The sequence below is a fragment of the Bison bison genome, unplaced genomic scaffold (assembly GCF_000754665.1).
Source record: "Bison bison bison isolate TAMUID 2011002044 unplaced genomic scaffold, Bison_UMD1.0 scf7180017864183, whole genome shotgun sequence".
NCBI classification, from domain to species: domain Eukaryota; kingdom Metazoa; phylum Chordata; class Mammalia; order Artiodactyla; family Bovidae; genus Bison; species Bison bison.
Genome location: NW_011494755.1, coordinates 2,280,014 through 2,303,133, shown reverse-complemented (window position 1 = coordinate 2,303,133; position 23,120 = coordinate 2,280,014). Strand labels below are relative to the sequence as shown.

Genomic DNA, 23,120 nt, shown 5'->3' with positions numbered 1-23,120 from the left:
CAGGAGTTGGACTGTGAAGAAAGCTGAGCACCGAAGAATTGATGCTTTTGAACTGTGGTGTTGGAGAAGATTCTTGAGAGTCCCTTGGACTGCAAGGAGATCCAACCAGTCCATTCTGAAGGAGATCAGCCCTGGGATTTCTTTGGAAGGAATGATGCTAAAGCTGAAACTCCAGTACTTTGGCCACCTCACGTGAAGAGTTGACTCATTGGAAAAGACTCTGATGCTGGGAGGAATTGGGGGCAGGAGGAGAAGGGGACGACAGAGGATGAGATGGCTGGATGGCATCACTGACTCGATGGACATGAGTCTGAGTGAACTCCGGGAGTTGGTGATGGACAGGGAGGTCTGGAGTGCTGCGATTCATGGAGTTGCAAAGAGTTGGACACGACTGAGCGATTGAACTGAACTGAACTGATTATGCAAATACCAAGAATATAATAATCTCTGCTCCAGAGGTAATAATCTCTGCTCCAGAGGAGTTTATTACCTCTTAGTGGGAGAGACAACTAAGTAAAAAGTTAGAATAAACAATGATATGCCGTGAAATTCAGTAACTTAGAGGAAATGGATAAATTTCTTTAAAAACACAATTAACAAAACTACCAGAAGATGAAACAGGAAATCTGACTTGCCTTATAACTATTAACAAAATTGAATTTGTTGTATAAAAAAAGTCTTGCCATCAAAACAAGAAAAAACTCTAAGATGGTTCCCTGGCGAATTCTATCAAAGATTTAAGGAAGAAATAATGCCAATTATACAAAGACTGTTTCTGAACTGAGCAGGAGAAAATACTTCAAACTCATTTTGAGGTCGGTATAATCCTAATAGCAAAACCTAACAAAGACATTACAGAAAAAGAAATAAAAGTATATACCACTGTCCCTCATAAACACAGATGCAGTGACATTTAACAGGATACTAAAAAATTAATTCCTGTAGTTAAAAAAAAAGAAAATACTATGACCAAGTATACGTTATCCCACGAATGAAAGGCAGCATTTGAAAATTAATCAATCATATTAATAGAATAAAGGGAGGAAACCTCTATGAGAATTTCAACACACAAAAAAAATTTGACAAAATTCAATTCCTATTTCATGATAAAAACCTCTCAGCAAACCAGGAATAGGACACTTGTTCAATTTGATAGAATATGAACAAAAAAATCCATTACTGAGTTGCAGGAGTTCTTTATTTATCCTTGATTATCAACCTTTTGTCAGACACATGTTTTGCAAATATTCTTTGTATTTTCTTGGTTCAGTTCTGCTCTTCACATATTTATTCATTTGGGGAAGCACCACAACTCAATGAATAGGATTTTGGAAGCAAGCAGTTAGAATCTGGAATCACTTATTAGCCAACCAACCTTAATCTTTTGAAGTGAACTGAGGACAAACATGTATTAGCAGCATCAAGTCTATAAGGACTAAACGTGATACTCCATAAAAGCACGTGGCACAGTGTCTTCCCCTTGCCCTCTGTCACCTACTCCCACTTCCCACCAAGCTAGCTATTAAAACTGTCATAATTCAACAAATACTTATTAAGTATATAAGTGAATGAACTAAATGAACTTGGCAATTGAAGAATTTCTCGACTGTCATACATACCCACTGCATGCCATCAAATCCAATTCGGCTTCCTTTGGATTTTGATAAACCAGATCCATTCTAAGAAGATAACAAAAATAAAAGTTAGTAAATGCAAAGCCCAGCACTTAACATTACATTTAGGGCAGGTATGAGGTTCAACCTATGTAACTGGCTAATAATCATTAAAATGCATAATCTAAATACATATAGTCATGAGCTAAGAATTCTACAATTATATAACTACCCAAGATGGACAACATTGAGACTGCTCTAATTTATTAAACAGGCATATATCGTCAACATCTCAGAATCTATTAACTTCCATCAAATAATAGTAAACTCTTTGCTATCTCTTTAGAATTAGTATGTTTATAAGATCTTCAGAAGCTACTAGATTCTAAATCATTGTCTCTTTATCTTTATGCCTAAAGGTTTATAATAAAGGTTAGTTATAACACTATACTTCCCTGTTAGGCACTATATTAAAAATCAACTTTGTACTAAACTAAGTCTAACATTTTATCAAAATTATTTATCACTGAACTCTTTCCAATGAGTGATGAAATGTTTGGAAAAATAACAATTTTCACACAATTCTATCAGAAAATTTCAATATCACTGAAACTTTGCACCTCTGACTTTTAGTGTGTTATTATAATAATTTTTAACTGCAATTCTGAATTGCTCCTTATCATGCCCATGAAGAGGAGAATTTCAAAGAAATATTTCTGCAAGGATTTTAAAAACTGATTGATTTTAGGTACTGCAAAAGTAAAGTATGTTAGGAAGATATACAGCTATAACGAAGTTTAATAATGAGAAAGAAGGAAAAAAATGTTACCTTTGCTGATAAATAGTGCTTGTAGTAGTACAACTGAAATAGCAGAAATGCAGAACTTGTCAAAGTTAAAACCACCAAAATCACGTTCTTACTGATTCTACTCATCAGTTTGCAGTGCTCACTTGGTTGTCTTTTGAAAGTAACCCAGTTGGTTTCATCTTTTGGGGTAAAAAGATAATCTTGTTTTCTGTGAAAAATATTTCTGAAGAGCAAAAAAAAAAAAAAAAAGCCTATATTTAATTTTTCAACTTTATTAACCATGAAAAAGTTACCTAAAGTTCAACAGAACATTCTTTGATTTGGTAATGTCCTATCCTAAAGAAATCATCAGATATAAGACCAAACCTGGAAGAACAAAAATGTTTATCATGGCATTCTTTACAATTGCAAAAAATAAACTTAAGTGGGATATCCATAAAAACTGACCAACAGAGATGGGAGGGATTCTCCCCCAGGGTTTCTGATTTAGTAGAACCGGGGTGAGGCCTCCGAGTTTGCAATTCTGATACATTCTCAGGTGATGCTGATGCACATACTAAGGCCACTGCCAAAGAAAAAATAAACTTTTGGTCAAGGAACATCACCTGTGTAACAGCTCTGTTGTCTAATGTGATGTAGGTTGTGGTCAGTTTTTATAAATATCCCATACACATTTTCAGTTTTTGGCAAGTGTAAAAAAAGTCATGATAAAAAATTTTGTTCTTTAACATGTACACACTACTTTATTTGTTTTTGGCTGCACTGGGTCTTCATTGCTGCACACGGGCTTTCTCTAGTTGTGGAGAGCAGGGCCTACTCTCTAGCTGCGATGTGTGGGCTTCTCCTGTGCAGTGGCTTCTCTCGTGCAGTACAGGCTCTAGGTGCATGGGCTCGGTAGTTTTGACTTGCTGACTCTAGGGTGTGCAGGCTTCAGTAGTTGTGGCACAGGGACTCATTCGTTGTGGCTTGCAGGTTCCAGAATGTGACCTCAGTAGTCGTGGTGCACAGGCTTAGCTGCTCCGTGGCATGTGGAATCTTCGTGGATCAGGGACTGAACCCACATCCCCTACGTCACCAGGGAATTCCTCAAAATTTCTGTTCATCTTTGGTCCCATCTGACTCTTCCCTTAGAACAAGTAATTTAATACAGTTCTATTTCTTCTTACCTCCTCTTCACTGTTTGCTTTTGGTCATACACACAACATTTGGTTCTTCAAATGTTTATCTTTATTCCTTTAACTATATACTGCTGCTGCTGCTGCTAAGTCGCTTCAGTCGTGTCCGACTCTGTGCGACCCCATAGACGGCAGCCCACCAGGCTTCCCTGTCCCTGGGATTCTCCAGGCAAGAACACTGGAGTGGGTTGCCATTTCCTTCTCCAATGCATGAAAGTAAAAAGTGAAAGTGAAGTCGCTCAGTCATGTCTGACTCTTAGCGACCCTATGGACTGCAGCCTACCAGGCTCCTCAGCCCATGGGATTTTCCAGGCAACAGTACTGGAGAGGGGTGCCATTGCCTTCTCCGTTAACTGTATACTAATACCTCTATTACTTCATGCATAAACTTTGTCTTTAGTTTTCCAGCTTTAGTTCTCTTCTACATCTCTCCTTTTAATCCTGACTTTTATTGTTCACTTTGCTATAGCTCTTTTTTACTCTCAAATACCAATCTCTGTTTTTAAAATCTTATTCCTACTATGTTTCCCTGCCAGTCCTTTCACTGTATCATCTCTGTTCGTCTATTAGATGGCTGATATTTATCTTCTCCTTAAAATATGGGCATTATTTACCTTGAGTTCTTGCGTTGTTCAAAAACAGGTGTCAACTAATAGTTTGGCTTTGAGGTCACACCCTCTTTCCTCTGATGACTTACAGGATTTGTACCACTGTCCTGCAATACTAAATACTCCCTTCACAATATGTGATCCTTTCCCTGGCACTACAGGCAAGATGATCTTTTTAATGCATGAGCAAAGAACACATTCCTTAGTTTTGAAAAACAATTTTTTAAAAACTAGATTATGTAATGATATTAATGATTGTTATTAGTTTTTCTTCATTATGTGCTCTTCCAATCTGTAGAATCAAGATTTCTTTCTCTGCAACAGGTTTTCTTATGTGTTTTAAATACTTTTCTGTTCTAATGTTGAATTTCTATTTCCAGAACTACAATTAAGCATTTGTTTCATCTCCTTTCATTCCCATTTCACTTTGCTCAACTTTCAAAAGCCTGTCGTCATATCCCTTACTGAGTTTTCAACAATATTAATTCTCTTTTCTGTTTCCTATGTGGCTTTTTATTCCTGATTTTATTTTTCTTTCTTGAGTTCTGCCAAATTATGACTCATTATTTACCACTGTCTTACTATTTCTTCCTAGCCAGTTAGCTTTCTCTATTATTTTAAAGAAGTGGCTGTGTTGTGCTTAGTCACTCAAGTCGTGTCCAACTCTTTGCAACCCCCTGGACTGTAGCCTGCCAGGCTCCTCTGCCCATGGGATTCTCCAGGTAAGAATACTGGAGTGGGTTGCCATGCCCTCCTCCAGGGGATCTTCCCAACCCAGGGATCAAACCCAGGTCTCCCACATTGCAAGCAGATTCTTTACCAGCTGAGCTACCAGGGAAGCCCTTAAAGAAGTGGTTGTCTCCTTAAATTTGTTATGCCACTACAGTTTTCTCGTGGGTCTTCATCACATGTTTTTCCATTTCTTTTTGCTTTTCTTTCTGTAACACTTGTGTAGATACTGTACTCGTTTTCTTTTTATCACTGTTTATCTTTGAATGAAATGAGCTTCACCCAGGCCAATTATTTGCAAGAGGATTGTAGGAGGAAGAATTAAGCCTGTGTTCTGGACTAGAAGATAGTCTCTCTAGCCTACAAGAGAGCTCTTTATGACACAGGGTGTCCTGTGCATGTGTGTGTGCGAGAGAGACAATGTATGTGAGAACAAGGAAGAGAAAGATGTTTAGCCATTATTTCTTGCCTCATCAAAAGAGCGCTTCCTGCAAAGGTCGTGTATCTGTGTGCTTTCTCACTTGTTCTTCCTTTCCTGCTAGAATATGTTGCCAGACATTCCAAGGAAGCTTCTCCTACTGCCTTTCTATGCAGCCGACACCACTGTAAACAGATCTATCTTTCACTGCTCTGTCAGTTCTACCTGAGATCTCTTTCTGTCAGAATGCTCTTTTAATCTCTTCCTGCTTACATTTGACATACAGTTCTCAAATATTTCAATTTGGGATACAGGACTCTAGTCCTACTGAGGATGTAATTATAACTGACCCTTGAACAATGCAGGGTTAGGGGCGCCAACATTTTATGCAGCTAAAAATCTGCATATAACTTATAGTTGGCCCTCCATATATATATATATATACATAGTTCCTTTGTATCTGCATTTCCTTCATATATGTGGTTTGCATCTGTGGATTCAACTATCCAGGGGTCATATAATACTGTAGTATTTACTACTGAAAAAAACCCACACGTTGTAGTTCAAACTTGTGTTGTTCAAAGGTCAACTATACATCTCTGTCTCTCATTTTCCTTGCTATTTCAGGGTAATTTCAGATAGAAGAGGGCAAATGTTTTTACTCTGCCATCTTTAAATCAGAATTCGTAGGATTTTGAAACAATTCAAATGGGCTTCCAGAGTGAAAGCTTATATATAGCAAACATCCAATGATGTTACATAAAGTCAACAAACTACTTAAGAGAAATATCACCAGTGATGTGAGTAATCTACTTGATTTACAGATAATGCATCAAGCAGATAACTGAAGAAATCATGATCATATTCTATCTCCTAAAACTAAAGATTAGCAACATCAAACAATATTAATAATGGTATTAGTCCTGCTGTCAGCTAAAACCTCCTAAAATAAGACAGTCAAATATGTACTGTGATAAGGATAGCTCACAAGATAATAAAAGGAACAGTCTTTATTTTCAGTATTTCAGCTCAGCTTTTTGTAATTGTGTTAAAAAGTACATCAATGTATTGTACTCTGATTCCTAAAATCTAAAGTAACACTTGGAGTGTGCTATAGTCCAGTCTTTCCTGTGCTTGAATTAAAAAATGGGAAGAAAATATAAAAGACCTATATAAACCACTACAGAAAAATAAAGTCAGAATTAATATTTTGTTCTCTTTTTGGACATAACTCTAACCTACTATTAATTCTTACATGAACTAAATCTCCAAAATATATCATCAATCACAACTACATTTTTATTATCAAGATGATATCCAATTAACTTTATTTCATTATTTATTTTCTGTAAATGCCAAACCAATTTAACTAACTGCCAAGATAAGAATATTAGCCCATCAAAACATTCCTTTTTGCTAGGACCATCTCGTCATTAGGAATGGAGTTACCACTTTAAAATGAGTAATGTTATACTTAAGAGGCCAAGGCTTATTGAGTTTACCTCTAAAATATCTCTTGCACCAACTTCCTCTTCTTTCTTCACTGTCATTCTAATTTAAACTCTAATTGTACAAATGTCTTAATTCTAATTGATGTCCCAGGTTCCACTTTCTGCCTACTCATAATCTTACACTGATAGACATACGAAGCTGCTGATAAATGAATCAAATTACATCACCAAAATTTTTCAATGGTTCCTTAACATCTACAAGTAAAGCTCAAGTTTCACATAAATTTGACCGATGAACAACACAGATTTGAACTACACAAGCCCACTTACACATAGATTTTTTTTTCAATAATAAACACTACAGTATTACACGATCTGCTGTTGACTTAATTTGTAGATATGGAACTGCAGACATGGAGGGCTGACTCTATTACATGTAGATTTTTGACAGTGTAAAGGATGGTGCCTACCATCCAGTTCTACAAGAATCAAGTCTTTAGCCAATGCAGTTGCTAACCTATAATATATGTGAAAGGAATTCAGGCTGAAGGGCAGCATGAAGCACTCTGTCCTCTGGGAAAACAGGCCTTTAGATAGTTGGAAATATTTCAGGAGAACAGTTTATGAACCTGGACTCTTACATCTTCCCATATTTAGAAAAGCACTAAAATCATTAACTGAGATACATGTTCCTTGTGACTAGGAGTAAACTTCTACAGAGATGTGTGCACGAGTGCACATACCTCTTTGCAAAATTATGTATCTATTGACCTCCCCTATCTACTTCCTCTTCTAAGAAATTACTCACAACTATCTGAGACCATCTCCCACATAAAACTGAAACTCACAGCTCTCACGATGTGTGTTTTTATTTCAGTTGACAGAGGTTTGGCACCCCTGACTGTACTGTTCAAGGGTCAAATACAGAAGCATTCAAGGCCATTCACAATCTAACTGAACATAAGACAAATTTTTTAGACTTTCTCCCACTTCACACAGTCTATGGTCTCTGCCCAAGTATTCCTGGAATACACACGACACTTTACTATCTCTTTGCTTTTGTTCATTTCCTCTTGTCTGAAGTATTCTCACCTATTTCCAGAGAACCAGTTCTATACCTCTTTACACAACTCCTCTCAATGACCTTCCTTTATGAAGTCTTTCATGCTCTTCCAAGTCAGAAGCAATCTCTTCCAGCTATAAATTCCTAGTCTTACCTTCTTTCAAGGAATAAATATTTACTGTCTACCTTAAAAGGGAGAGATGCCAACAAAATGCTAAGCCCTGAAGATAAAATAAGTAAAATAGCGTTCTCTATCTTCAAAGATTTTAGAGATGAGTACGTAAGAGTTTTTAAAAGAATGGTAATTGATGGTGGTGAAGGGTAAGAAGTCCTAAAGAACAGCATGGGAAGTATTTTCCAAAACACACAACCACCATCCTTACCACCTTCACATCTATTAAGAAACACTATTCTGGTTTGTGCTAGACTGTATTAGAGATAAATATAGAGACACTATCAAGGTGTAATGGTTATGAAGGAGTAAGTACAGGCTACTATGGAGCACAAAGAGAGGAAACTAACCTTAAGGCTTTTACTATTTTCTGTTTTGAAATACAGTTATTCAGTTCAGTTCAGTTCAGTCGCTAAGTCGTGTCCGACTCTTTGCGACCCCATGAATCACAGCATGCCAGGCCTGCCTGTCCATCACCAACTCCTGGAGTTCACTCAAACTCACGTCCATCAAGTCGGTGATGCCATCCAGCCATCTCATCCTCTGTCATCCCCTTTTCCTCCTGCCCCCAATCCCTCCCAGCATCAGTCTTTTCCAATGAGTCAACACTTCGCATGAGGTGTCCAAGGTACTGGAGCTTCAGCTTTAGCGTCATTCCCTCCAAAGAACACCCAGGGCTGATCTCCTTCAGAATGGACTGGTTGGATCTCCTTGCAGTCCGAGGGACTCTTAAGAGCCTTCTCCAACACCACAGTTCAAAAGCATCAATTCTTTGGTGCTCAGCTTTCTTCACAGTCCAACTCTCATATCCATACATGACCAATTCTTCGGTGCTCAGCTTTCTTCACAGTCCAACTCTCACATCCATACATGACCACAGGAAAAACCATAGCCTTGACTAGACGGACCTTTGTTGGCAAAGTAATGCCTCTGCTTTTCAATATGCTATCCAGGTTGGTCATAACTTTTCTTCCAAGGAGTAAACGTCTTCTAATTTCATGGCTACAGTCACCACCTGCAGTGATTTTGGAGCCCCCAAAAATAAAGTCTGACACTGTTTCCACTGTTTCCCCATCTATTTCCCATGAAGTGATGGGACCAGATGCCATGATCTTCGTTTTCTGAATGTTGAGCTTTAAGCCAACTTTTTCCACTCTCCTCTTTCACTTTCATCAAGAGGCTTTTTAGTTCCTCTTCTCTTTCTGCCATAAGGGTGGTGTCATCTGCATATCTCAGGTTATTGATATTTCTCCCGGCAATCTTGATTCCAGCTTGTGCTTCTTCCAGCCCAGCATTTCTCATGATGTACTCTGCATATAAGTTAAATAAGCAGGGTGACAATATACAGCCTTGACGTATTCCTTTTCCTATTTGGAACCAGTCTGTTGTTCCATTACAGTTATTAGAATACATGAATCATCTCCCTTATCACACTAAAAATGACTGAATTAATATCCAGAAATAATAAAACTTAAAAAAAATAGTTTTGTGTTCTTTTGAACATTGTGCAGTTATTTGAGTATATTTAGCATACTTATTGAGAAGGCAATGGCACCCCACTCCAATACTCTTGCCTGGAAAATCCTATGGGTGGAGAAGCCTGGTAGACTGTAGTCCATGGGGTTGCGAAGAGTTGGACATGACTGAGCGATTTCACTTTCACGCATTGGAGAAGGAAATGGAAACCCACTCCAGTGTTCTTGCCTGGAGAATCCCAGGGACGGCAGAGCCTGGTGGGCTGCCATCTATGGGGTCGCACATAGTCGGACACGACTGAAGCGACTTAGCAGCAGCAGCAGCAGTATACTTATAAATAAAAAAAGTATTAGCATACTTTATGCTTTTAGCATACTTTTTTTTATTTATATCTATCTAAATATACTCAACTGCACAATGTTCAAGAGAACACAAAACTATTTTTTTTAAGTTTTATTTTAAAAAGTTCTCTGTCCTACAGGAACTTCTATAATAAAACAGAATATGAAATATGAAAAAGTGAATTTTTAGAGTTTAATGCCCATACTTAGTTCTAACTCCCGAACAGTAAACATTTAAAAATAACATATGGAGAAATACAGCATAGAACCAAAAGAAAAATATTATTTGTGTATACATTTCTCTTTACATGTGACATTTTAGCTATTAAAAATGCTGAGGAGGACAAGTAATGTATTTTCACTTATACTTAGGTAAAGCTTCATAAAGAAAGCAGTATATCATGTCTAATGGAAAAGAAGAACACTACACAGATAGTAAATTTAAATGATGGGATGGTGGAGGAGACAGAAAATGTTTAAGAAAAAAAAAGAAGATGTAATGGGGACTTTAAGGGAAGTTATGAGGTTTAAGTACCTAAGTATCTTCCAGTTCTAATGCAAATATGAGAAGGCTAATATGTAAGTAACCACCTGCAATGCAGGATACCCCGGTTCGACTCCTAGTTCTGGAAGATCCGCTGGAGAAGGGATAGGCTACCCACTCCAGTATTCTTGGGCTTCCCCTGTGGCTCAGCTGGTAAAGAATCCACCTGCAATGAGGGAGACCTGGGTTTGATCCCTGGATTGGGAAGGTTCCCCCAGAGAAGGGAAAGGTGACCCACTCCAGTATTCTGGCCTGGAGACTATATAGTCCATGAGGTCGCAAAGAGTCAAACATGACTAAGCGACTTTCACACTACAGCACAGAATTAGTCTTAGATGACTTGGAAACAGGCTCTAACTAGTGCATGAACTAGGATTTGGCAATTAAGAAGAAAGGAATGGGCAGATCAGCTTCCCAACTGAACCTTTAATGGGTTATAGGTGTCAGAGTTATCAGTCCTATCAGTCTTTGAGCCTGGGTAACTAGAGACCAAGACTGTCACCTCCAGCCAAGAACAAACATATTCTTTTACCCTTTCTTTTGTTCTTTATTATCAATTTGTATCAAGGCACGAGAAAGGCTGGAAAAAACTAGTGGTAGATGACAGCCGCACACAAATTTGAAGGAAAAATGTATAGGATAGGAAGCTCAAGATAGTTCTCAGGCTCTTACTACAACCAAGAGCAGCATTTCATATTCTTTAAGCTTCCCATTGCCATTTCACATTATCACTTGTTCTTTGATGGTAATAGCACGAAAAATTTTGGAATCTGCCTTAACCTGACACCCGTCCCCCACTACTCTTTTGAGGATTGTTTTGATAGGGATCTGTTTGAAAGAATGTCAAACTGTCTGACTTTCTTATTCCACTTCTCCCCACTTGTGCCTTCTGGATCACCTCTCTTGATATCAGAGGCCCTTGAACAAGAAATGACCAGCCCTAGCAGTGAAGTTAGGTTCGTAGATGACGTATGTTAGCCTGGTGCCCTCAGTGCTGCTAGACCCAATTTACTCAGAAACACTAAGAAATGCAAGGAAGGCACAGTGGTGACAGAATTGAGATTCAAATACATCCGGCACTGCAAAATAAAACAGGAGGCTAAATTAGAGAAGAAAGAGGGTAGTGTAAACAGTCAAAGCCATTGTTTTGAAATAAGGTAGCAAACTGGAAGACATAAAGAGAAAATGCTTCTAAGATGAATTTAGAGAGAAGATGGGGAAAAAAGTCAACATTTTCAGCTGTTCTAAGCCAAAAACACACCAGTATCAACAGATGCTATCCATCTTACTTAAATACCGCTGGTCCTAATATACTGTTCTTTTTCTTTCATTGCTAACTTTGCAAGACGGTCAGTAACCCGGAAGCAAAGGTTAGACTGTAAGGGTTTAAGAAGTCTCTTCATCTGCTTACCACTCATTCACTTCTTAACCCTTTGCAATATAACCTCTCTCAAAATGCTGACACTGGAAGATTAAAAAACTAGTTTCTCCATTTGATGCTCCAGAAAAATCCAAAATACACAGCAACTCCTTCTGAATGACTATGGAGTAGTGAGCTTTTAGAGAATGTCTGAAATGAAAGACCTAGATAAGAAAGAAAATGAAGACAGGAGGGGACTGATTTATGGGGGCAAAGTAAAAGGGTGAAGGAAGTGGCACTGCCTACAAAGTGTACTGTTCTGTGTTTGATATGAAATCTGGACGGATGTTCTCTTTACATTTGCTTGTTCCTAATCATTTAATTAGATTTACTTCCCGTGTCTACTGACTGATTATTGCTTACAAATATTTTACCAGACTGCTGGTGATGTCCTCTTAAACACCACTGTCCACCTTCAAGCCAGATTTTTTTCATGACTTGCCCCTCTATTCTGTTAATGGTATCCCTATTTTCTCAATTATTTATGTTCAAAACAGTTTTTACAGTTCTAACTCCTTATCTAATGAGTCAACAAACTATACATTCTTCTCAGTACCTCTAAAAGCTGTCATTTCTTTCCCATTTCCAGTATAGTTAGCCAACTGTCAAGGCCTTATTAACTCTGCCTAAATAGAAAGCCTCCTACATGAATACAGATAGTCCCTGACTTACAGTTTGACTTATAGTTTTTGACTTTACAGTGGGGCAAAAGTGACAAGCATTCAGTAGAAACGGTGTTTGAATTTTGATTTTTTTCCCGCAGCTAGCAATAGGTCCCACATAATCTCTCATGATGCTGGACAGTGGCAGTGTGAGGCACAATTCCCAACTAACCATGTGATCACAAGGTAAACAACTGACACTTCAGACCATTCTGCTTTTCATTTGTAGTATTCAATAAATTATCTGAAATATTTAATACTTTATTATAAAATAGGCTTCATATTAGATGATTATGCCCATCTGTGTAGGCTAACATATGTGTCCCCAAGACATTTAAAGTAAGCTAGGCTAGGCTATGATGTTCAGCAGGCTAGGTACATTAAACGCATTTTCAATTTATGATGAGTTTATCAAATTGAGGAAGATCTGTACTCTACTACTAGGTCTTCCTTGATATACTTATCTCAGGGACCAAAGTGCAGTCATTTCTACAGTGACACTTTGTGTCACTTTCCCCTGCTTTAAGGACTTCCACGGCTAACTGAGTACTAATCCCCTAAGTGAACCCACTGATACAGTGCCTTCTTACCTTGGTGCATTTGTCTATGCTATTCCTTCTGTGCGTAACAGTTTCTCCCCCACACCCTGCCTCTCTCACTGTCTTTTGAGTAGTTAAGACCATAGGCTCTGAAGACAGACTGCTGCTGCTGCTGCTGCTAAGTTGCTTCAGTCATGTCTGACTCTGTGCGACCCCATAGACGGCAGCGCACCAGGCTCCCCCGTCCCTGGGATTCTCTAGGCAAGAACACTGGAGTGGGTTGCCATTTCCTTCTCCAATGCATGAAAGTGAAAAGTGAAAGTGAAGTTGCTCAGTCGTGTCCATCCCTCAGCAACCCCATGGACTGCAGCCTTCCAGGCTCCTCCATCCACGGGATTTTCCAGGCAAGAGTACTGGAGTGGGGTGCCATTGCCTTCTCCAGAAGAGTACCTAGAACATGACAAATTCTAACATGATAAATGCTAGCAATAAAATTAGTAGACAAAAAACTAGAGACCTTTAGTCTACTAGTAATTCCCTTTGCTGTCCGATAACTAAAGGTCCCCTCATTTACATCCACACAGCACTTGTAGTTGTACTATTTCTGCAGTCAGTCTTAATCAGTTACAGTTCCTTGAGACAGGAGGCTGTCATGTTTCCATATTCCTCAGTATTTCATATTCTATATTCTTCCACAGTAGAATTCAAACACATAGACTGTAAAAGATTTATGATGGATTTCCATTACCCCAGAAAAGCTGTGTCCCCAGAACAGTACAAAAGTATTTGAGATAAGTGGTGAATGCAAGTACCAGCAGGTGAAGAGTGACAGCCAGAGTTTATGTCACACAGATCAGTTTGGTTTGTTCCCTCATTCTTTTTTTCCATTAAGTTCACAAATATTACTGGGTCCTATGTACTTCCTACAGACACCAGGCAACCTGTGAGCTGTTCCCTGTTATAAGACTCTATAGTATAAACGAAAGATTATGGTTATTGCAAAGGCAGCAGAAAGTTGAGGAACCAAGGATTTCTTTTGACCCAAACATAGTTTACATACATCATTTTCATGGGTCATTTAAGAGCTATCTTAGTAGCATACACACCAGAGTAAGAACAGTGGTTGTCTTTGGGATGGGAGGACTGTAGGTGTTTTTCTTTTTCCTTTTTATTTATCCTATGTGAATATCAATTGGTTTTGTAATGGGAAGAAAAAAATGACTAAGTTTTCAAAAAAACTTAAAAAAGTTCTCTCATTCTATGGCTCAGTTAACAAATACTACAGCCCCTACAACACCACAAGCTTTCATTATTTTAATATCTCCCAATTTTTGGAGTAACAGAATAGCATTAAACCAAGTTATTTGTAACTGGGTAAAGTCTTTCCCCCAAAAATGCAAGTACTTAGCTGCTTGGTTGAGGATGTTTGGGTACTGATCTCAGTAAAACTATAAAGCTAACAGGATCAAACACATGACTCAGCATGCATCAAGTACTTAGTACAATATATAAGTGTGAATACATGTACATACATAAAATCTGGATGTATGTTCACCAATATATCAATAATGCTCATTTCTAAGTATGGACATTAGTGTGATTTTTACATTGTTCTTTATGCTTTTCTACACTGTCCTGATATTTTTATAATGAACACATATTATTTTCATAAAGACAACAAAATTATTAATAAATCTTTGCTACTTAAAAGTATGGTCCTCAGACCAACAAATCAACATCACGTTGGAGCGTGTCAAAAATTCTTAGGCCCTACTGCAGACCCAGTGATTCAGAATCTATATTTAATCCACACTTTAAGATCCTCGGGTGGTTCATATGTGCATTCAAATTTGAAAAGCACTGATTTAGAACACGATAGCCTTTACATGCAGGGACAACAGGAACAACATCTGCCTTCATTATACATTGCAGGCATGAAACATAAGTATTTGTTGAATAAATAAGTATGTAAATGATGTTACTTCTGAATAGACATCAGAATGACAGTGGAGACTGTATCTATCTGAATTATTTATTTTCTACCAGAGTTCCCAGAAATGGTTGCTTAATATTTACTGTAAATACTGTTAAATTATTTTAGTAAAATGTTGACCCCCAAAATGTAATCCTTTTTGAAAAGGAGTCCTTGCTTATAGAGATCTATACATCTCTTTCAATCATTTCTCTAGTCTCCTATCTACACATACATCCTATAGTGACTCTTTACAGTCTCTCCCTCAAAGCAAACTCATTTTCAATCTAGAGGGAAACCTTACTACTTAACTTTCTTAAACTCCAGCTATCTAAATATTTAACTGTATGTCCTACACCTCAAATTTAACCCTTTTATTCTCCATCAACTATCTCTCTGCCCCATTCTGGAGAACAGTTCTCCATTGTCACAGACTCACATTTTACAAGTTTTAGAGAAGAGAGACCACTAAGTCTAACAACATTATTTTACAGAAGAGAATAGGATCTAGAATTAAATGACAGCCCAAGAGGCTAGTTATTAGCAACACAAAACTACAGTCTGCACCACTGTACTCCCAATACATTATCACATCCTAGAATTTTGATAGAATTCTCATTTTTATCAACAGCACTTAAATTCACTTTTTAGAAACACAGGTTCAAAATATCAATCACCTAGACCCAAGAAATCAAGTTCTATGTATTGTTGACATTTCTCTCACTCCTTTTTTCTTCCTTTTTAGAACACATTGCACTTTCTTTTCAGTTGAGGTTCCTTCAACATGTAGTGCCATCCTCCCCAAATCCTCTATCCTCCCAGAGGCTTATTCCTGCTGCCTCTACCTTTATCTATGGTGCTTGATAGAGACGGTTCTGGATGACTCAAACTCTACCCATCCTCAAAGTACAGCCCAATCCCAGACTTCTTTTTCCCCAATTTCTAATGCACTGCTCCATCACTCACTTTTGTATTTGTTCACAGTTCAGTTCAGTACAGTCGCTCCGACTCTTTGTGACCCCATGAATTGCAGCACGCCAGGCCTCCCTGTCCATCACCAACTCCTGGAGTTCACCCAAACTCATGTCCATTGTGTTGGTGATGCCATCCAACCATCTCATCCTCTGTAGTCCCCTTCTCCTCCTGCCCCCAATCTTTCCCAGTATCAGGGTCTTTTCAAATGAGTCAGCTCTTCGCATCAGGTGGCCAAAGTATTGGAGTTTCAGATTCAACATCAGTCCTTCCATGAATATTGAGAACTGATTTCCTTTAGGATGGACTAGTTGGATCTCCCTGCAGTCCAAGGGACTCTCAAGAGTCTTCTCCAATACCACAGTTCAAAAGCATCAATTCTTCAGTGTTCAGCTTTCTTTATAGTCCAACTCTCACATCCATACATGACCACTGGAAAAACCATCGCCTTGACTAGACGGACCTTTGTTGGCAAAGTAATGTCTCTGCTTTTCAATATGCTATCTAGGTTGGTCATAACTTTCCTTCCAAGGAGTAAGCGTCTTTTAATTTCATGGCTGCAATCACCATCTGCAGTGATTTTGGCTGAAGCTTATTCTTTGGAAACCTACTATCTTCAAAAGTAAAAAGAACCTGATATCATAGAGGTTCTCTTTTTAATCTGAGAAATCTGAGGCCCAGAGAGAAGTGACTTCTCTTGTGTTACTTGAGAACTGGTGATGGTGACAAAATCTGAACACAATTCCCCAGATTCCTATCCAAAGCTTGCGTCAGCTCTCTACGGGTCAATCTTTCCCGACACCCCCCGTTGATAATGCAAACAAAAGGCATATGTCAGTGCCATATGAAACTTTATTTACACGGCCAGCAGTGTCCATCCCATTATCAAGCACACAAAATGGACACGTCAGTAAACACTGCTCCAACTGAACTGAAAGCTGAACCCAGAGGGAAAGCAAGAGAGAAAGGGATGACTAATTCAAATACCCCTCTCTAGAAAGCTATCGTAGCTCCCCCATTGCCCGCGGAAGCACCCCACACTCCCTCATGGGCATCAAGGCCCTTGCCAGTTGAGCCCCGGCGTTAGCTCCCGCCACGTTCCTGGCTTCCCGTCTCCGCACCCATCCCTCCAGCCATTCCCCTAATACGCAGAGCTGCCCAAACTTGGGAGCTCCTTTCATGCTTCTACACTTTTACACACATTGGCCCCATAACGTGCAACGCTCTCCTCCTCCCCCTAGATCCTTTTCCAAACCCGGAGACGGCTCTCACGACCCTACTCAAACGTCACGACCTCAACTGGGTCCTACAAGGGTCTCGATGGAGTCCAAATCCGATCCTATCCCGGGAGGAGGATTTTAGTGGCTAACACGACTAGAAGCGTGGCAGCACCTCCCTGAGGTGCTCGTGGACTGCCTCGCAGAGTATTCCCAGCCCGGAGGGCGCTCAACCTGTGGCCTGCCTGGCCAGGGCAGGTGCCCAGAGAGCTGGGCGAATGCCCAGTGACGGCAGCCGAGCCACTGGCGACACCCTCCTGAGATGCCCACCCATCCCTGGAGACCAAGCAGCGCCTCTCACACCTTACCTCAGCCAACAGCGGCGGCAACTCCGCTTTACGGCACTCACAGCAACTGCTGCAAAAGGGGCCTTCAAGCGCGGAGTCGTGCGCACTGGTCTGGTTGGTGCCTGAGGCGTAAAGCACGTTCTGGAGACCGGCCACCGGCAGGTCTCGACTCCCGGCGCTTCCTCACTGGCCGAAGGTTACTGAACCCGGAAGTTTTCTGGTTTGGGGGATTAAGCTACGTAGCCAGGCTTTTTTTTTTTTTTTATAATATCTTTTGCCTAGGTAACTACTACAGCAGCGCACAGAGGCGATCTGAGATTTTAGGAAGTGGTCCAAGAATTGGAGAGGCACCCGCTGAGCTGTGTTCCCCAAAGTGTGTGGGTTTGCCAGATAAAATATAGGACGCCAGTTAAATATGAATTTCAGATAAGCAGCGAATAATTTTTTAGTGTGTATGCTCTGCAGAGGGATTCAGAATAACTCCAGATTCTGGTTTCGGTACCGTCGGGTGAGACGGGGGATGGAGTGGGAAACGATCGTCGTGCTCAGTCGCTAAGCTGTGTAGTCGCTAATTCTGGTACGACTGTTTTGCGACCCCATGGATTGTAGCCCGCCAGGCGCCTCTGTCCGTGGGATTTCCCGCGAGAATATTAGAGTAGGTTGCCATTTCCTCCTCCAGGGTATCTTTGCCACCCAAGGGTCAAACCCGTCTCTCCTGAGTCTTCTGGCGGATTCTTTACCACTGATCCACGTGGAAAACAACTGAGTTAATATTGCTATTAAGGTGCCTGGGGAACATCCGAGCTCCAGCGAACTGTTACACTCCTGTTAAATTCTGCAAATACACATTCAGTGCCGGACTGGACGAACTTTTAACTGTAATCCAAAGAATTACTGTAAAGGAACACAGATGAATCAGTTTTGACATAATTTTGAAAACTAAAAGCACTAATCACTGTAATTTTAAGTTCTTTCTACAAAAATTTCTATGATCAGCCCAGGATGAAAACTGAAAATACTCTCCTCATATATCTGAGTAGTTTGCTAAACTTTTTTTTTTTCATTTTGAAATCAGCATTTTATAATAGTAGTACTGCTGGTATGTATAACAATTTTTGTATTAATACCTAATACTGTATATACATTTTCTTACACCCTGAGTTATTTTTAGTCGGTTAACTTGGTTTCCAACTTGATGCATGATATATACATTTTTGTGCATTCTAGAATACTACTATTATGAAATGCTCAATAATGCACATGGAATCTGAACTGTTTTTTGAAAAGGATAAAATTAAAAGTGTTTTTCTTTCTCACCTCCCAGGGTTATGTTCCTTATCAGTTTCTTACTTTTCCTTGCAGAAGTTTTGTGTACATACTGATTTATTTTGTATGTAACCAGACAACACCAGTACTGAACCCCAGTTCCATTGCTTGCTGCTCAAAAGGCCAGTACTCAAGACCAGTGTTAGTGGAAAAGGAAAATTTGCTTTATTCAGGAGCCCTGCAACCTAGGAAGACGGTGGACTGCTGTCCTAAGGCTATCTCCAAGTTGCTAGTTAGGAGAAAAATATTGTAAAGGCAGTGTGAGGGAGGGAGCAGGGTGCGTGACCAGCTTGTATGTCGTTCTTGGAAGTTTCCAGCATCACCAATCTGTTTTCAACCAGTGTGTGGTCTATGTGCTTAAGGTCAGCAGTTTTCATCAGGTGGGGGCCAGCTTCCTGTTAAAATAACTTCAGTTCAGTTCAGCTGCTCAGTCGTGTCCGACTCTTTGTGACCCCATGAATCGCAGCACGCCAGGCCTCCCTGTCCATCACCAGCTCCCAGAGTTCACTCAGACTCACGTCCATCGAGTCAGTGATGCCATCCAGCCATCTCATCCTCTGTCATCCCCTTCTCCTCCTGCCCCCAATCCCTCCCAGCAACTGCTAGTAATTGAAATACAGAACATACATAAAAATTCTTGACTTCATGGTTCCTTACAAGTGAAACTCATTAGTTAAGACTGAAGACTGCCAGGGCATGAACTCACTACCCTGAAACTTGATAAAATCATTGAGCATTTATCCAGCCTTTCTTATTAGAACAGGATTTCAGTGTAATCAAAATGCTAATAAGAATTCCAACTAATAAAGAATGAATGATAGAACAATTATTGCTACTCCTAGTGAAATAAGAACAACAACCCTCATCAGCAGAGGCTAAAATTAAGTTGAAATGTTGATGGGGAATTTCCTAATAGGTGGATTAGGCTGGAACCCCCTGAACCCACTGATCAATCTTATCATTAACCCTGGGACAACATCACACCATGCACTTTCAGATGTGATGCAACAGAAAGTACACAGCACTACCTGTGAAAGATTCTTGCCTAAAAATTGAACCCACATTTAACCGTAACTCTCGACTTAACAGAGGCTATAGAGAATCGCTCAGAATGTGATCAATGGTATTTAAAAGGTGGTGGAGAGAACTAATGCAAAATCAGACTTAAGAGACATGCCCAAATGCAATGTTTGGACCTTGTCTGGACCCTGACTTTAAAAAAGCAACCATAAAAACACATTTTTGAGACAACTGAAATTTTAATACGGACTGAGCCATTAGATGATACTAACGGATTGCAGTTAATTTTGCTAAGAATGTTAATAGAATGTGGCTGTGTCATCATTGATGTATACTGCAGTACTTATGGGTGAAATTTTTTAGAACTCTAAAAATGACAAACATGGCAAAATGTTAACAATTGATAAATCTAGATGATGAACATAAACGTGTTCATTATAAATAGCCTCTCTACTCTTCTGCCAGGTGGCTCAGTGGTAAATAATCTGCCTGCCAATGCAGGAGATGCGGATTCAATCTTTGGGTCTTGAAGTTCCCCTGAAGAAGGAAATGGCAACCGATTCCAGTATTCTTGCCTAGAAAATTCCATGGACAGAGGAGCCTGGCGGGTTAATCCACTGGGCTGTAGAGTCAGATGCATGCATGCATGTTTGAAAACTGTCGTAATAAACAAAAGGGGAAAGTTACGAGGTTCATAAATGTAAAGTGCATAAAAAGACTTGATCCATGTAAAGCTTTAAAAAGACAGTTATAATAGAGGATTACATTAGTCAATATTTTTTTTTTTTGTAGCCACACCTCAGGCATTCAGGAGACCTGGTTCTCTGACCAGGGATCTAAACTATGTCCACTGCAGTGGAAGCACGAAGTCCTAACCACTGGACTTGCAGGGAATTCCCAACACTGGCCACTCTTTTGGTTTAAACTACGGTCTTTATAAATGTGGACCAACTGATTAGCTTTTCTTACATAAACCAGAGACAATTTAATGGATCATCTATAGTTTCTGGTATGTTTCTTTAAAGTGGACCAGGAACTTAAAGATAGAAGTGAAGGAATCTCAATTCAGAGTCCTAGATTTGTATTTTTCTTTTTTGTAATCCTCTATAATTTACAATTTTCTTGGATACAGCTAACTCGTCAGCAACTTAATCTTCATCACTGAAGTTCCCCCCACCTTCCTTATAAGTAACTTTTCATACTTGAATTCCATTGGTTTATGTAATATTTAAATTACACAATTAAAACAATGCCATTGGCACAAGTAAGTTGGGGAACAAACAGCTAACTAGAGGTATACAGACCATTCAACTGGCAGGAGCAGCACTTCTCTAGTATACCAGAGGGGAGCCCAGCTGTGAGCCTTCAACTCACTGTGAATCACAGTCAGTGTACTTTAACCTGGTTAGCCAGTCCAGTAGGGGAGGGGTACAAGGATTGGTAAAAACAGTCCCTATTATTAGCAGATATCCATCTTTTAAAAATCATCCAGACGCAGTAGCACATACACATCCTGGCCCACTATTAAGACGGTGGGGTCTGGGGCAAAAGGGTAGAAATGGAGGCCAACCTCGATTTAAGTGTCTAAATACCTCAGAGTCGATCATATACACATAACATATAGACTTCTATCTTGATAAACATTTCTTCTCAAGGAACAGAAATCTAGGTTCAAGATTGAATTCTCAGACATGTGCTGGAAAGCGACAACAGGAGAACCAGGTCAGCCTGTTCTCCCTGAAGTCCCCTGGGACTGTTTCTCTTAAGCCTCTAGCTGCAGCTTGCCCAAGGGTCCTGGTAGCGTGAAAGTATACACCCCATTCTGCACATCCAAACTCCTGAACTGCCTCCCCTTGAAGGGAGTCTTAAGTCTGCACATCTCTTAAGTCTCCTGCATGGCAGGCAGGTTCTTTACCACTAGCAGTATTATTTGTGACCGTATATCTAACAGAAATACCTAGAAATAAATGTTTCTAGCGGTATATGTCTGTAGTGCAGAATGTCTTCAGGATGGATTGGGCAAGAGGCCTGCATGTGTTATGGAAGCCAGCTTTGGGCTGGTGGGACAGGGAATTATGGGATCCTGGCTGTCGAGTTTATAGTGGGTAATGGAACATAGACTAGGAGTAGACACAATTCCTCACCAGCTTCACTTGTTCATTCTGTGGTAAGGTACAGCCTGAGATTGAGGATCAGGGCAGGAACCCCTTTCTTGCCCAAGTCTCAGTGTACATGCCAATCCCTATGGTATCATGCTATATATACTGTTGCGCTTGCTCTATTTCATGGTTATCATGAAAACCCTCCCATTTACAACAGTATCAGCTGTGTAGGGTTACCTGGAGGTACTATCTAATCCCACGACCTTGTGGAAAATGGGCGTAAACATACTACTGGTACCATGCAGTGTAAAAGTAAAATGAGGTGTAATAAGGACAGTTGGATAAAAAAGTGGAATGTACACAATTTCCTGAGTTCTTGTCCCAGCGATCCAGTCAGGCACATTAGGACTGGTATATCAACGAAATGGTTCTCTAATTAAGGAAGCCAATTCCAAAAATGGTTTATATAACATTTTGAGAGGGGGGGCATGCAGAATATATCTATATATTGCTGCACAGTATACAACTTGTGCAGCAACATAGAAAAGGGAAGCCTTCAGAACCATGGTAGTGCACTGTTAACAATTAGGTTGTGTTTTGCTATCATAATGCTGCAATGTGTGTGCGTGCATGCATGCTGACTTCAGTCATGTCCAACTCTTTGTCACCGCATGAACCTTAGCCTTCCAGGCTCCTCTGTTCATAGGATTCTCCAAGCAAGAATCCTATGGATTCTTGGGATTCTGGAGTGGGTTGCCATGCCTTCCTCCAGGGGATCTTCCTGACCCAGGGATTGAACCCACATCTCTTAAGTCTCCTGCATGGCAGGCAGGTTCTTTACCACTAGCAGTATTATTTGTGACCGTATATGTAACAGAAATACCTAGAAATAAATGTTTCAAGTGAAAGCGAAGTAGCTCAGTCTTGTCCGACTCTTTGCAACCCCATGGACTGTAGCCTGCCAAGCTCTTCTATCCATGCGATTTTCCAGGCAAGAATCCTGCAGTGGGTTGCCATTTCCTTCTCCAAGGGATCTTCCCAACCCAGGGATCAAACCCAGGTCTCTTGCATTGAAGGCAGTTTCCTTACCATTGCAGGAAGACTCCTTATATGTGTATTTAATACCTTGATCTTTTTTTTTGGGG

At 39.9% G+C, this 23,120-nt stretch overlaps 1 protein-coding gene across 1 annotated transcript in view; it reads right to left on the bottom strand.

Moving 5' to 3' along the window:
- FKTN (fukutin) overlaps window positions 1–17,631 on the bottom strand; it is a 54,227-nt gene extending 36,596 nt beyond the window's left edge. The window contains exons 1-3 of the mRNA XM_010843535.1: window positions 17,549–17,631; window positions 2,443–2,644; window positions 1,620–1,679 (exon numbers count right to left, since the gene is read on the bottom strand). Of these exons, the coding sequence (XP_010841837.1) occupies window positions 1,620–1,679; window positions 2,443–2,547 (165 nt within the window). The 5' untranslated portion in view covers window positions 2,548–2,644; window positions 17,549–17,631. The remainder of the gene's footprint in view (window positions 1–1,619; window positions 1,680–2,442; window positions 2,645–17,548) is intronic.
- Between the last annotated feature and the right edge of the window lie 5,489 nt (window positions 17,632–23,120).